Below are 15101 nucleotides of genomic sequence, written 5' to 3' on the forward strand. Positions count from 1 at the left end.
TTTGAACAACATAAATATGTGAGAAATAATTAACTCTAGGATGTTCAGTTAGTGAATTAATATCAATTATTCAACACAGTTACCACAATTGTCAAGGTTTTGGACTGGAAATTATGGTGGCTGAGAGAGCTCAACACGCTGCAACTTAAGAAAACAGATGCAGATAGTATTTACAACATATTTCTGCATTTGGTTGCATTGTGAGTATTTGCAGCACATTTCTGTATTTGATTGCATTGTGAGTATTTGCAGTGCGTTTCTGTTATTGGTTGCATTGTTAGTATTTGCTGCATGTTGAGCTGAGTACCGCGGCGGAGAGGTGTCCTGCTGCCTCTGTGATGCGGACCGTGGATTGCGGAGGGTCTGCGGCCGATCCAGGCAGGTCGCGGTATGCGCCTAATGACTGGTGCGGAGAAGCCATATCTGGAGAGCAAGCCCGGCTTTGGTTTAGCCAGCCTTGCATTGTTCCAGCTCTGCAGTACTCTTCCTTGTATATGCGACCGGAAGATCATACGAGCTTTGCTTCTCATCTCAACATCGCTCCCCAGTTTGAACGGACAATCATTTTGGCCCGCACTATCATCTTCCACCGGTGGGCGGTAAGCGCTGACAGTCCTCATCAAGACTCTTACTCTCTGTTCTTTTATTCATTGGAAATACTGAACTTAATCCTTACTCATCTAGGAGACCGCTATCCATATCCAATCCCATCACTTTTTCCAATCAAAAGCTCTCAATTGTATCCACGTACAAGTATCTGGGAGTCACTCTTGATTCACATCTCACTTATTGTGAGCATGTCCAAACCCTAACCAGAAAGTTACCTGTTTGGTCACTTACAACAAATGAAATCCTTGAACCAGTAACAAGACTCTATAATGGAACCTACAAGATCCAAAACAGGCTTCCAGGCTGGACTCACCACTGTATTGTCTAAAGCCTTGACATTTCAGAACTATAAAATAAGCCATGGGATAAACTTGTATTGTCAAATCTTAAATGAACACACCTCAGCAGCACTTACTGCGTTGGTTCCAAAACCCAGCTCAAGGTTTGAGCGCACTACGAGATCTGTTACAAATGGACTTTTGCCTTTACTGGCCTTTAGGAACTGCTATGGACAGAGATCTTTTTTTCATGTCCACACTAAAGCCTGGAATGAGATCCCACAGCACATCCGAACTATAACATCAATAAGACTATTTAAAATAACATTTGCTTGCCATCTAATGGACAGGCACATCTGTGACCACTGAGGTGGTCTCCCCCTAATGCTCTTTCTCTCGGTTTGTGTGTTTGTTGTTGTCTTGTCTTGGAGTTTGTTGTGTGTGTGGTATTTATGTTCTGCAGAGCAGGAACCTGCTGAAAACCAGTTTTAGTCAGTCAGGCCCGATTGTTTTTAATCCTTTCCTGCTTAAAAATATAAATAAATAAATGTTTCTGTATTTGGTTGCATTGCAGAATGCATGTTGTCAAACTGATGAGGATGTTTTCTTTATTTGCTGGGGTTTTTTCTATTTGCACGTGTTTTCTTCAGTTACAGTGTGTTGAGCTCTCTAGGCCACCGTAGAAAAATGCTCTTGTGTTAAAATACTTCCCTGTTGCAGCAATCTTGCTTAGAAACAGTTCAAGTGACTGTTACTAGTCCAGAAAATCTGTGATGTTTAACTAATGTCATAAACAAACCTTGATCTATTTAATACAATCTATTTAGTACAATTACAGCAAACAGCAGTGAACAAGTCTCAACCAATCAGAATCAAGAATTTTTATTTAAACTGACTGTGTTTGTTGAATATTACAACAATACGAATTAGTAATGCGACTGAACATAATTAAACATTGCTGTTTTGTTCAGTGATTTTCAGACCTCAAAACTGTCTTGGGCCAAATTTTCAGCCAAATATTTCCATTTAAACATGAATGAACATCAGAAGGTTTATTTAAAGAAACAGTACAACTTGCCGAAATGTGTCATGTCTCATGTAATCACTCAATCAGTGTTTCAACCATTGAAAGACGCCAATAAAACACACATTTACTTCAGGAAAACAATTCATTGCTAATAAATTCATTAGTTAGCTAGAAATATTAACTCCAAATGAGAAGCATTTTGTCAGATATATTGTATGCAGTGTATTACACATTAATTACATTTTTACTTAACATTTTGTCTACATTATTTAATGTATGTTTGAATAAATGTCATGAAAACAAGTTATTACAGTCATCATTTAAATATTTATATTTCACCAACAAATTGGAGTATAAACATACAGTAATTATATCAAGATACAGTAATTATATAAAACTTCCTTATGAGCAATGTAAATGTTTATAAAGAACTTTTTATTTAAGTGTTTGTGATAAATTTGATAAATTAATTTATTATTAAACTCTTTTTCAGTTTCGTTTTTTGGCTAAATTAAAACTTTTTGTTTCCGTGTTCTGGTAAAAAAAAAACATTTTGGTGCATCACTAATAATAACCCTTTCAAGGGTTTTCCTGAAGAAAATTCACATACATGGATTGAAACGTATTTAATTAGTGAGATTTTTCTTTTTATTTATTTTTTTATTTTTTTCTTCTTCTTTTTCTTTTTGGACCTCTAACAAGTTTCAGCTTATGTACTGACAGTTGCACAACATATTTGTCTTACATTCAGTGTTGAGATGTAATTTCTTTCTTTAACACACCCTGACAAATGTCTGATTATTGTTCCAGACGGCGCAGCTCTCTGGTGCAGCTCCGAGCGGTGATTTCAGTGTGCACCAGCAGGGGGCAGCAGCTGTGTTTAGGCAAGAGGCCGTGCAGGGTGTCAGTGCAGAGGCACAACCCTTTAAAGGGCCAGCGGCTTTGATACTGACTAGCCACACTTCATTAGGCACTCTTGATGGAGGAACTACCTCTACAGGTATAACTACAGCTTAGTTACATCTGCTGTCAGCCTGTGAGTCTTTTATTGCAGTAAGTGTGAATGTGTATTTGATCACAGGAGAAACAGGTGCTACCTCCATATTGGCGCTCACAGCATCCCAGACCCAGCTTGTCGCCACGACAACCTCCACACAGGCCAATCAGGTAGAGTTCTGTGTTTCACTTTCATTCATTATTTGATTTTGTGTTACTATCAAAATTCAGTGAACAATCTTTTACATTTCAGAAGCACTAATTGTCTGTCTTTATACTGTGTGTGTGTGTGTGTGTGTGTATGCAATGGCCCAGGTGGAGATCATTGGGAAACCTCAGCCTGCTACCCCAAACCAGCCTGCTACACCTGGAACTGCTCTGGAGTGTCAGCAGTACCGTAAGCATACCGTCCAAAACATTAAAGTGCCCCTATTATGTTATTTTATAGGCTCCCATTTTTGTCTCCTACAATAGGTTTACATGCATCCAAGTAAAAAAACAAAACAAAAAAAAACACTTTAATTTTCAGTCTGTTTGGATTGGTCTACTCTGCTCTGATTGGTCAGATGGCCCAGTCTGTTGGGATCTGCTCTGCCCTGATTGGTCAGATGGCCCAGTCTTATACACAGTAACAGTAATGATGGAATTGGTTTTATCGTATCAAGTACATATCTAGTTCTCATCCTTTGGAAGTACAGCAGAGTGGATTTGCTTTGGCGGCGCAGAAAACTGTCTTCTCGACATGTCAACAACACGAACCAAACTCTTCCAGTCTCAGCTACAACTACAGTGTCTGAGGGTCAAAGTAGACATTGTTCATGGGCAGCCAGTGAAGACCATTGGCTGGCATTATGCAAATTAATTACAAACCTACATAGGCAGGAAGCATAGTGCAAGAGGTAAGACTGGAATTACTCATTTCGGAAGTTCAGAATCAATTATTTCTTTTAGAACAATGACAATAACTACATTACCGTGCATTTTGATTTTGAAACTTTGCACAACTTTTATGTTAACAAAGCGCTATATTACACATGGCATGAAAGGTAATATCCAAAAAAGCTTAATAGGGGTACTTGAATATTTATTTTACCCAAAATTTATTTGTGGCTACTTAAGCTGACCTAATGAATTCCTATGCATCTTCATTTTCAAATGAATGATGTACATTAGTTGTATTTCCTCTTTCCTGTAGCGGATCCTGACGTGTCCACGTACCAGTATGATGAGAGCTCTGGCTATTATTATGACCCTCTTACAGGCCTCTACTATGACCCAAATTCACAGGTAATAAAAAAGGCAGAGCACAGTTTATGTGGAGCGTGTGCCTCTGCTTCGTACACCAGTATCCTGGAGGATTTGGTCATTTACACATAAGCGCTTATTGACAGAGAAGAAGGGGCATAATAATGTTGTCATAGAATTTACTTAATATGCATTTGTTTTAAATAGTAAATAGTATTGGTAAACACCTTAAAATGAATAGTGAAAAGTTGGCATATTTTAAAATAATTTGGGTCTTTTCTTGTCTGTTCGGGAAAACATTTGCTTTAAATTTCCCAAGACCCGAGGCTACTAGTATCAGAACGGACCAGCGTACGAGGCACAATCCTTATCAAACACAGAGTTTGATCAGGATTGTAGCTAAATTCTGGAGAACATCATCCCTCCAGGGCAGGATTTGAGGAACCCTGAGTTAAACCCTAAATATCAAGTAGCTTTTTATATCTGAGGTGTCCAATCCTTCTCCTGTCCAGCAGAGTTAACACCTGGTTCAATGAACTTTTCCATTAAGGGGTAATATTTGACCACTGGAATTGATTTTTTTTTTATTACCTTAAGAAAGGTCTCTGTGTTTTTATGTCAAATACTTACATTTAACCAGTTACTTCAATCAATCCGAATACTATGGACTGTTGCCAATCATGTTGTACCAGCATCAACAAAACTATCTTTACACTGAAAAGGTAGAACAGCAGCTGCACCTGAATGGCATTTCTGTTTATTTACACAGACGGTTTAATGTTACTTAAAGGTGGCATACATTTATTTACACTATCTCTTAATGTAAATAGCCTACATAAAGTATATAAATTATAAAAACAAGCATTAAAAACAAAAGTTATTCAAACTGGAAGTTATATACAGAAAGTGAGCAAAAAATGTTCCCCATCACTGAAGCGCTCCACGACTTTAGTCTAGCGCGAGTTCTGCACTGTCGCAGTAACTCCCGTTACCATCAGTGAGGCTGTCAACACTGAGAAATTAACCACTTACCTTCTATCTGTACTTGTTTATGATGAGAGAGTTCACAAGAGTGCAGATTCAGGATTCAGTCAATGAGCGTGCTCATAAAAAAAACAGCGTTTTCAGCTCTGTCTAATCTAAACGCCTCTGATTGGCCATTGCATTCATAAGCTCAACAGAAATGTGTGATTGGTTATAATGCTCAGCACTGCAAAAAACAATGCATAAAAACAAATCTATTGCAATCTGAGCACATCTAAACATAATGCTGCAATCAACACTTTTCATTCATTTCACTTTAATCACAACTGCCATAATAGATTTAGTTTAATTGTGCCCCCATTTTATGCCCCCTTATCTATTATGAGCATTTTTGTTCAGTTTGGTGTTATTTTTGCCCCAATCCCCCATTGATTTCTGACTCTGATTCACGTGAGTTTAATTGTGTAAGGTTTTTGGCATTTAACTTTTATTTGATGACCAGTTGGTCAGTGATGACCAAGCTTTCTGAGCAACTTAATACAGCTTCTATACAAGCATACTGATACTGAGAATGTTTCTGTTTTTTTTGTGATGTTCTTCTAGTACTATTATAATCCTCATACGCAGCAGTACATGTATTGGGATGGGGAAAGACACACGTATGTTCCTGCCTCATCACAGACGTCTGATGACACCACAGATCCTGCGGCCACGGGAGGGACCTCTGACCTTTCAGGTGCTCCCAACAGCAGTAAGGACAAGAAGGACAAGCCCAAGAATAAGACAGCACAGCAGGTACAACCTCTCTTGCAGGGACACAAACCATAAACAAAGCAGCACATACTTACCGTTTTATATATCAATAATGCTGATCACTTTCTTTATTCCACTTGGTTCATGTTGATATTAAGATATTCTTCCAGGAACACTAAGGTGTAGCAAATCAGCTCAAAAGAAATATGAATAATTTATTATAACTTACAAATATTTTGTTCAGTTAATAGAATTAGCGTAATGTAGTAAAAAATAATATTACAATCAGTTAACCTGTTTGTCCAGTGAACACTTTAATTGTTTATTAATTCTAAAAAATGTTCATTTCCGGGTTATGGGAAATAACATTCTTACTGTACAGTACTACTCAGAGCATGTAGGCAAAATCTGCACGATTAGGGACTCCAGTATATGAACATGAAACATGGAGAACTTTACATGTGACACGATCAAGACCTTATTAACTAGACTCAACACTTAACTACTCTAACATTCACACACATACAGTGCTAAGCATAAATGAGTACACCACCTTTGAAAAGTAACTTTAAACAATACCTCAATGAACAGAAACAATTTCCAAAATGCTGACAAGACTAAGTTTTATATAACATCTGTTTAACCTATAACATGAAAGTAAGGTTAATAATATAACTTGGAGAACAAAATTTTCAGTTTTACTCAAATTAGTTTGATGTAAAAATTAGTACACCCCACTGAAAGTCTCTGGAGCAAAGCTACATTTTAGACTACAAATGTCTAATTTAACAAGAATTCAACCACAGGTGAGTCTAATTATTCATTACACAGGTGTCCAGCAGACAGTTGACTATAAAAGGGTGTTCAAACCCCTTCCTATTTCATGCTGTCAGCAATGGCACCACATGGAAGAGAAATGTCACAAGACCTGAGAAAGAAAATAATTTCTATACACCAGAAAGGTGAAGGCTACAAGAAGATCAGCAAAGCTTTACGTATCAGTCAGAATACTAACATTTTTAAAAAAGATGGAACTGCAACCATCTCACAGAGACATCCAGGTCGTCCACAGAAGTTAACACCTCGACAGGAGCGTCTTCTGATGAGAAGGGTTGATGAAAATCAGCATGCAATGTGTACTCATGCAATGTGTACTCATTTTTGCATCACCCTAATTTGAGTAAAACTGAAAAATGTGTAATCTAAGTTATATTATTAACCTTACTGTCATGTTATAAGTTAAACAGATGTTATATTAAACTTAGTCTTGTCAACATTTTGGAAATTGTTTTTGTTCATTGAGATATTGTTTAAAATGTTACTTTTCAAAGGGGGTGTATTAATTTACGCTGAGCATGGTACATGCATATAGTTACCAAGGGAAAGAGAGAGCTGAAGCAGAATACTGGAAAGCAAGAAGTTATAGCATTGTTTGAAATTCAGCAGATCAACAGCCTTGAGTAAACCATCAGTTTAGTTCTAACATGCCCTTCTTTAAAAAGGGTAAGGATACTTAATGTGTCAAAAAATTAGACTAAGTTTGATACTTGCATGTCTCACCCATTTGAATTAAACTGTCCTAATGCAATTTGTGGAGGCTTCTGATGATCTTTGCTGATGTTGTCTTGATGAGAGAGAATCAGTTGGAGTTATAGGATCTTTGGGCTTCTAGCACAGCATCATCTTATTCACATCAGAGTTTACCAGAAAAAAGGGACTGTGCATGAACTTGTGATTAGTGATTTTTAAAGTGTGAATATTTTACACCCTCTGCAACTCTGAAACATTAATACAAAAAAAGAGTTCAAAAGAGAGAATTAATACTTAGGCTTGTTACATAACTACCCATCTAGGGGTAAGGAGCCAGTAACAAAATAAGAAGATAAATAAAAATAACTAAGAAAGAAAGTCTTGGAGAGAGAACCAGGGCAATCCAACCTCCCGTCCCAGAATCAACACAAACACCAATTCAAATTAGGGTTTCATTTAATTGAAAGGATCTCAGAATGTTAACAAAGGTATTGGGAACAAAACTTCAGGGGAGGGCTAGGCCAACATAAAAAATAAAACCCAAACTAACTAACCCCAATAATTTTCTAACTTAACTGGACAAAGATAACCCACAAATAAAATACACAAAACTTCCCTCTCTCCCTACCTGGCCATAACCAGGAAAAAAAGAAAGAAGTTCAAACAAAAATGGTACCCTCCCCCTACATTCCCTTTAAAGCAAAAAGAACATAAGCGGTTAACAAACATAGGCAACGTAAAACAAACAAAAATCTAAGAATAATAAACAACGTCAATTCTCTCTCTGTTAAAGAGCACACCTGAGTTGTAATACTGAGTTCATTCACTCATATACAATATATAAGAAATACAACAAATGAGTCTGGGCCACGGGAGGAAGTGTTTGCCCGGGTGAAAGGAAGTCTCTCTCTCTTCTCCACCATTCCACCACGTCTTATATTCTCACTCCTTCTCATCAACATCCAATCACCCACGACCGCATTGAACCCATCTGATTGCAACACCTGTCTCATAATGAGAGAGAAAGAGAAAAGGAGACAGAGAAAAAGCAAACAGCCAAATCCAACACACACACCCATTATAAACACATTGAAAACGTCTTTAGACATAACAGGCTAAACCCCATAAAAGGAAAATCATAAGAGGGGAAAATTGAATACATGTTTATACATTTCTCAAGTGGTTATTTATAGAGTTTATAGGATTAAAAGGGTTTATTTGTCCTTCTTAAAAATAATTAAGTGAGAGTCAACTCTCTCTTCAAATTCCTTTGGGTCATAAACCTTATCAGTCCTCATGTATCCTGTAATCCAGGGGTCTCAAACTCAAATTGGCCGGGGTCCGTTGCTGTGATTGACGCCTCATAGGAGGGCCATTTTAATACTCAAGCACAAGAAAGCGCAACATTTCTGAAAATTTGCTTTCCTTTGCATTAGTTCTCATTTACTTCAAATTTCATTTCTAAAATATTTTCTTAACAAAATATTTAAACGGTAGTGTCTCTATCATTGTTACATACAGATTTAACAGTTAGTGCAAACATTTTCCCAACATCAAAATCTTGCACTGAACAGCACTGTAGCTACTGAACAAATGCAATCCCTGAATACATTTACAACTCTATTTCTTGCCAGACACCTGACAGCACTTCTGCTCACACAGCTGAGCCACATTTGTCCAAGATGCCGTTTGACGCGCATCAGATGCTTATCGGTGGTTTAAATCGACGCTTGCGACTTGCGCGAGTGCTTTTACTATAATAATAGAAGCGATGCAGTCACTACGCGCACGTGGTGCGGCGCGCTCGTTTTTCCAGGCGCGCTTATGCCGCGGCGAGATGAAAATATCTCAACTTTTCATGTGATAAGGACCAACCGATGAGCTTCGGCCTTTCCGTGACAACATCGAAAGCTCAGCCGAACTGATCATAGCTGTACAGGGCGGGTTTTTTTTTTCTCATCTCCATAATTATATATAGTAGTAGAGCTAATGCAAGGACTAGAAATCCATTTTTCTTTTGCTGAAACCGTGGAGAGCGCAGTTCATGGTTCCATAGCAACGACAGATGCCACGGGAGCACAAGCGCTTTGAAAAGAAAGAAGCCTCGTTTACACTGTACGCGTGTGCGGCGCGTTACGGCTGCGACGCGGCTACTGGAGCTGATTCGCGGCCACTCTAGTCAATGCTCGTGTTTACACCAGCCGCGCCGCGGTGTGTTTGAGAAGCGTCCCAGAAGCGGCTCGCCGCGCCACTTCGCTAAAGATAGGCGCCTCGCCTATTTTTGACGGACGCCACATCAAAGACGCGCAGCTCAAATACAAAATAAAGTCAAAATAATCACCCTGAGTAAACTCCTGGTCATATTTCGCATCACTACGATACCAGAAACTGACAACAAGAGATTCAAAGTTGAAAAACTTGAAATTTCTTTGTTTTTGTTGTCCATAACTAGAATTTTAAGTGTATTAACTTCATCTGTATGGCTACAGCAAAATAAAGTATGGCATAGCCATAAACACAATAAAACCGGACAAAATATAACAATTTAGCCATTAAAAACACGAAAAAAATCAATGAAAAAATCTTGTGGTCTCGGGAATCCAGCCGCTTCGCTTCTGAAATGCTTCTGGTGTGAGTTGACACCGCTCAGAAGACTGAACAAAACCTTGCCGAAGCCGTAATGCAACGCACACTTGTGCAGTGTAAACGAGGCTAGAGAAAGCGGCGCGACCGCTTATGTGATGCGATATCTGTGAACGGCCCCTTAGAACGGGGACTTTTTCTTTGCATGTGAAATATGGTATGAGACAACTAGAGAATAATAATTAAAATAATAATAATTTAGCGGGCCAGATTGTTTTATTTTTGAGATCAGTTGCTGGCCGGGTGGAAGGGAAGGGCGGGCCGGCAGTTTGAGACCACTGCTGTAACCAAAGGCTTGGTGTTACTGCATTTGTTGCAGTTTTTGGTGTATGGTTCACAGACCTTTGTTGGGAGATTTGAGTTTGCTGGATTATTCATTAAATATAATGAGTAATTTGTGTGTGTGTGCGGCGATTCTGCATGCTGAATTGCCCCCCCCCCCAAAAAAACCCGACGACACCTGACTAGAGCCAACGGTGCGGAACACAATGGAAAAACTAAGTCGGCCAACGCTTAAAAACGGCCCGATGTTGCCCAATTTCAGATCTTTGGCTTGGTCTGTCCCAAGCTTAAGTCACCATGAAATCAACCTGTCACTCACATGAGATCGACCAATTTCAAACCACGACCATCCAATCAATTAAGCCCCGCACTACAATTTCTTTTCTTCCATTTCATGCCTACTTGGAATTAAAGGTGTTAGAAATCAGAAATGCTTGCATCTTAAGCCCAAAGTATACTTCAGTTTCAGCTGAAACACATGAATTCTGAGTTATCTTGAGCGATCGATGAACGTCTTTGTACAAAAATGTCCCCTCACTGAAACACTCATCATCTTAGCCGTCTGTTGTTGTTGTTTCCACAAGTTTCATCTCATCATTTTCTTTTTCGACTGTGAAACAACAGGCCTTGGCTGTGTAAAAAAACAAATTATACTGTGGGCTTAAGAGGGTGAGGTTTTGGTGAGATGCATGTCATTTAAATTGAGTATCCCTTCCTGATGTATCTGTATGTTTCTTCAGATAGCCAAAGACATGGAGAGGTGGGCCAAAAGTCTGAACAGGCAGAAAGAGAATGGCCGTTCGTCCTCGTCATCCTCGTTGAGTACAAGCTCTCGATTGATGGCACAGGGTAGATCCGATGACAGGCGGGAATCTGCCAGCGCAGATGCGGGTTATGCCGTCCTGGAGATGAAGGTTGGGATTTACACGTCTGTCTAATGCCCTGCTCGTCATGTCTTACTGATGGTGTGACTTTTCTTTTTTTTTTCTCCCACAGGGTGCCTTGCTGGAGAGACCTCAGATTCTGATGGAACAGATCATACATCAAGAAGAAAGAGAAGTGCGTTTTTTGTTTTGTGTTTTGTTACCCTATGGCCCCGATATACTCATGGCAAAGTTCTTTTTCAATCTTCGCTTGGGGGTAAAAAGAAGTCTGAAATACTTTTACAGCGATACACTGTTAGTGAATATGTAAGTATGTGCTGCTTGCTTTCCTTTCTATAACAAATTAAACACAACAAAAATAACAGCGGTGAGAAAACAGCAGTTAAGAAAGCATCGGATCATAGCAATGTCACTGATGTGGATATGTTTGCACAAGCTCTGCAATTCAGCACTCCAGTAAAGTCACGTTACCTTTATTTATATAGCACTTTATAAAATGGATTGTTTAAAAGCAAGCAGATTTACAGTATTAAAAATGACATCTAGTGTCACTCTCAATTAGAATTACAACTTAAGTTTCTTCAGTCTGATCATGCCACCTTAACAGATAGATTCCCACAGAGCCACACCCACCTATTACTTAATTGCCATGGACCAATGATAGTTTGAAGGTGTTTACCAGGCAGAGCAAACTTTCCTGGAACTCCAACAAATTTCATTTTGGCCTGATTTTGTTTGAAATGACGTCTCACAAGTTCGTTCTTCGATTTCACTTGGAGTATATCGAGGCCTTTATGTTATGGTGTTTGGTTCTTATATTATTTTTTTCTTTTTGTTGTTTTGTTTTATTTCATTACATGTTAGGTTTTTTGGGATTCATTTAGTATTGGCTTGTTTCTTTTTGTCTTGTTTTATTCTGTGCATTTTATCATGGTGCTCACTGCTTGCCTCTTTTGTGTGTACCCTTTTTGAAAAACATCTATTATTGGCACTGCAGTGTCTTAAAAATATATTGTTGATTCTGCTCATCTCTTCTCTCGGCAGAGTCCTCCTCAGGGTCTGGTGGCAGGCTACAGCGGAGAGACAGACAGTGAGGAGGAGGGCGGAGAGCGAGAGGAGAGACTGACAGACTGGTCTAAACTGGCCTGTCTACTGTGCAGGAGACAGTTCCCCAGTAAAGAGGCTCTAATCAGACATCAGCAGCTTTCTGAGCTACACAGGGTGAGTGATGGATGAGATTTGCCAACATATGAGCAATGCTAAATGCCAAGATGATTATTTTTATTTGTAATATTTTTTTCCTCCCTATATAAATGTATATGAGCATAATCAGATGGTTTGTGGTACAAGTTTGGTATTTGTAAATAATACGGTGGATACGGCTGCCATAACAGTCGCTTCAAGCGGAGTGATACAAACAGTGAAAAGGCAGGAGTGCTGTTATCACTAGAATATCGCACGGCTCTCAACCAATCAGATTCGAGAACCAGAAAGAACTGTTGTATAAATGTATATAATTTTAGATTTTGAAAGAAATATTAGTAATAACCAGTGCTATTACTATTAACTAAAATAAAAATTATTAAAAATCATGTTTGTTGATTTAAAAAAAAATATATATATATATATAATGAAGTATAAATATTACAACGGAACAGACCAGATTTGGTGCGACATGCGATAAAAGGTATCTTTCTCCATGTTAATCATAGTTTTTGTCCTAACCAGCCGCAACGGAGAGACACGATGCATTTTAGAAACGGTTTCTATTTCTGCAACCTTTATAGCCGTTCTGAAAGTAACATGGATAATTCACCTCAGATCTTGAATATAAATGAAAGGAAACAAGAACGTTCAACTGTGATTGGCGATGTGACTCATTGTGAACAAGTGAAGTGTATTCTATGACAAAGATTGTTTCAGTTACTTAGTGTATTTTTAATAGTGTTAAAATGGTGTAATATTTATGAATTTTATTATGTGCTTATCCATTTGGTTGAGTGCAGTGTGCTTACAGAGAGACTCCACCCACACGCTCTTCTGATTGGCTGTGGTTTTTGAATGCTTTTGTCGCAGTTTGTAGTCGTGTTGTGTTTGGTGTGGACAGACAAATTGCTTGGCGCTGGAATCTTATCGTATGTTCCGTTACGACACTGCTAAATTTCATTAAACTTTTTCCCTCTATCCCTCTATCACAAAAATCCTAAAAATCCAAATACAGGCTGCAGCAACCAACCACGTGAATTAACATAATAATACATTCTATTCATGTCATTGTCTTTGTTCATCCATATGCAGCAAAACCTGGAGCAGAGGAGAGCCAGACCGGGCCAGCCAGAGACACACGAGCGATCCGAAACAGAGGTAAACGAGACATAGTCGGCTAGTTCTGGAACCCCCGATTACATCTCCAAACACCTGTGATAGCCTCAGGAGTGTTTAATTACCATTTCCAATGACCAATTTCCCCTTTAACTGCTATTTTTTCCCCTGATTCGTTGATTTGACACTTCTGAAGTATTGACCTGTGGGTGGCACTCTTCGTTTTAGCTGAGATACAGGGACCGGGCAGCAGAAAGGAGGGAAAAAGGGGCCGTCCCACAACAACCAGATGCAAAAAAAAGGAGATTCAGCCCTGTGTAAGTGGAAGGAGTGAAGTTGTGAAGACATTGTACCATGGTAATAATATGTTATTTGGGGATGTACTATGGTAATATCGTGGTGTTTGACTATAATGTCTTGTGTTTTCCTCTTGCCCATGGTCAGCAGTGGCATTGGATCTCAGATGCTTCCTGGAAGGATGGAAAAAGGCTTTTTCTTTCGCAACCTCCCAGTGGAGTAATGGTGTACTTCTTTGGACTTTCTTCAGTACTAAATGAAACACCTCATGTGCACAGTGTTTGTGTACAAAGCAACAATGCAGCTGCGAGACCATCATCAGGGTGTTTATCAAAGATTAGAGTGATGCGGTAATGTGCAGAATATATTGGATTCAGGTTAAGGAAACCCTCAGGATCCTTAAAAAAATAACACTATACAGCACACTGTTACTGTAGATACAGTCCAACTATGTGACATTCTTGTACTTTAGCCTATTGTCAGCTTCCCAGAAAGCAATTTGTGAACATTTGTAGATGGCATGAATTTATGTAAAAAAAAAAAAGTGTAATTCTGGGAAGCTGAGAAAATGATGTCAGGATGGAAAACTGGGATAATTCAGAAACTATTTCTTGTAGTTTCTTTCGACTTTTAATACATCTTTTTGTCCCTTTTTATATATTCTTTGATGAACAGCCAGTGGCTCTAAGCAGAAGCTTTGCTGATTTGCCAGTAAGTGTGCTATGCATTTTGCATGTCTTGTATGACATGACAGTCTATGCAGAAACGACAGACAGCAGGTGTCTGTGAAGACTTGCACAGTAGATTACTCTTTAGTGATTATCTTCAAGAAAAGGCACAGCAGATGATTATGGTTTACTTTATTAAGTTTTATTAACATAATTTACAGTATATATATCATATGATTTATAAGCTGTAGAAGATTATATAAGCTGGTATACAGTTTTTTTAAATGTGAATTTAAGGTGGTCAGAGTGAGTTTGTGAGTATATGTCCTTATTAGCACTAAGTGCCGTTGTTTTTTTTTTTTATTCATACATACAAAATCATGTATGATTTTCAAATACTCATTTTGCTTAAATGTTATCAGAAAAGGGTAAAAATATGATTTACATAGTTTGAAAAATATGATTTAGAAAATAGTTCCTAATAAGAATTATTTTATGTGAATATAGAACTTAACATATGAATATTGATAATGAGACAAAGCAGAATTTTTTTCATATATTGACACCTCGATGCAGTAAGAAA

General features: G+C 38.4%; 1 protein-coding gene across 2 annotated transcripts in view; it reads left to right on the forward strand.

Moving 5' to 3' along the window:
* Positions 1-14881, forward strand: part of rbm10 (RNA binding motif protein 10) — a 36897-nt gene extending 22016 nt beyond the window's left edge. The window contains exons 14-24 of one of the 2 annotated variants that reach the window (XM_067372375.1): positions 2725-2914; positions 2996-3081; positions 3226-3307; positions 4106-4197; positions 5743-5934; positions 11088-11261; positions 11344-11406; positions 12276-12452; positions 13530-13595; positions 13782-13870; positions 13998-14881. In XM_067372375.1, coding sequence (XP_067228476.1) covers positions 2725-2914; positions 2996-3081; positions 3226-3307; positions 4106-4197; positions 5743-5934; positions 11088-11261; positions 11344-11406; positions 12276-12452; positions 13530-13595; positions 13782-13870; positions 13998-14073 — 1287 coding nt within the window. In that variant the 3' untranslated portion in view covers positions 14074-14881. Of the gene's footprint in view, positions 1-2724; positions 2915-2995; positions 3082-3225; positions 3308-4105; positions 4198-5742; positions 5935-11087; positions 11262-11343; positions 11407-12275; positions 12453-13529; positions 13596-13749; positions 13871-13997 lie in introns of those variants that run through there. The other variant, XM_067372376.1, reaches the window with a different exon arrangement.
* The last annotated feature ends 220 nt before the right edge of the window (positions 14882-15101 follow it).

The sequence above is a fragment of the Chanodichthys erythropterus genome, chromosome 20 (genome assembly GCF_024489055.1).
Source record: "Chanodichthys erythropterus isolate Z2021 chromosome 20, ASM2448905v1, whole genome shotgun sequence".
NCBI classification, from domain to species: domain Eukaryota; kingdom Metazoa; phylum Chordata; class Actinopteri; order Cypriniformes; family Xenocyprididae; genus Chanodichthys; species Chanodichthys erythropterus.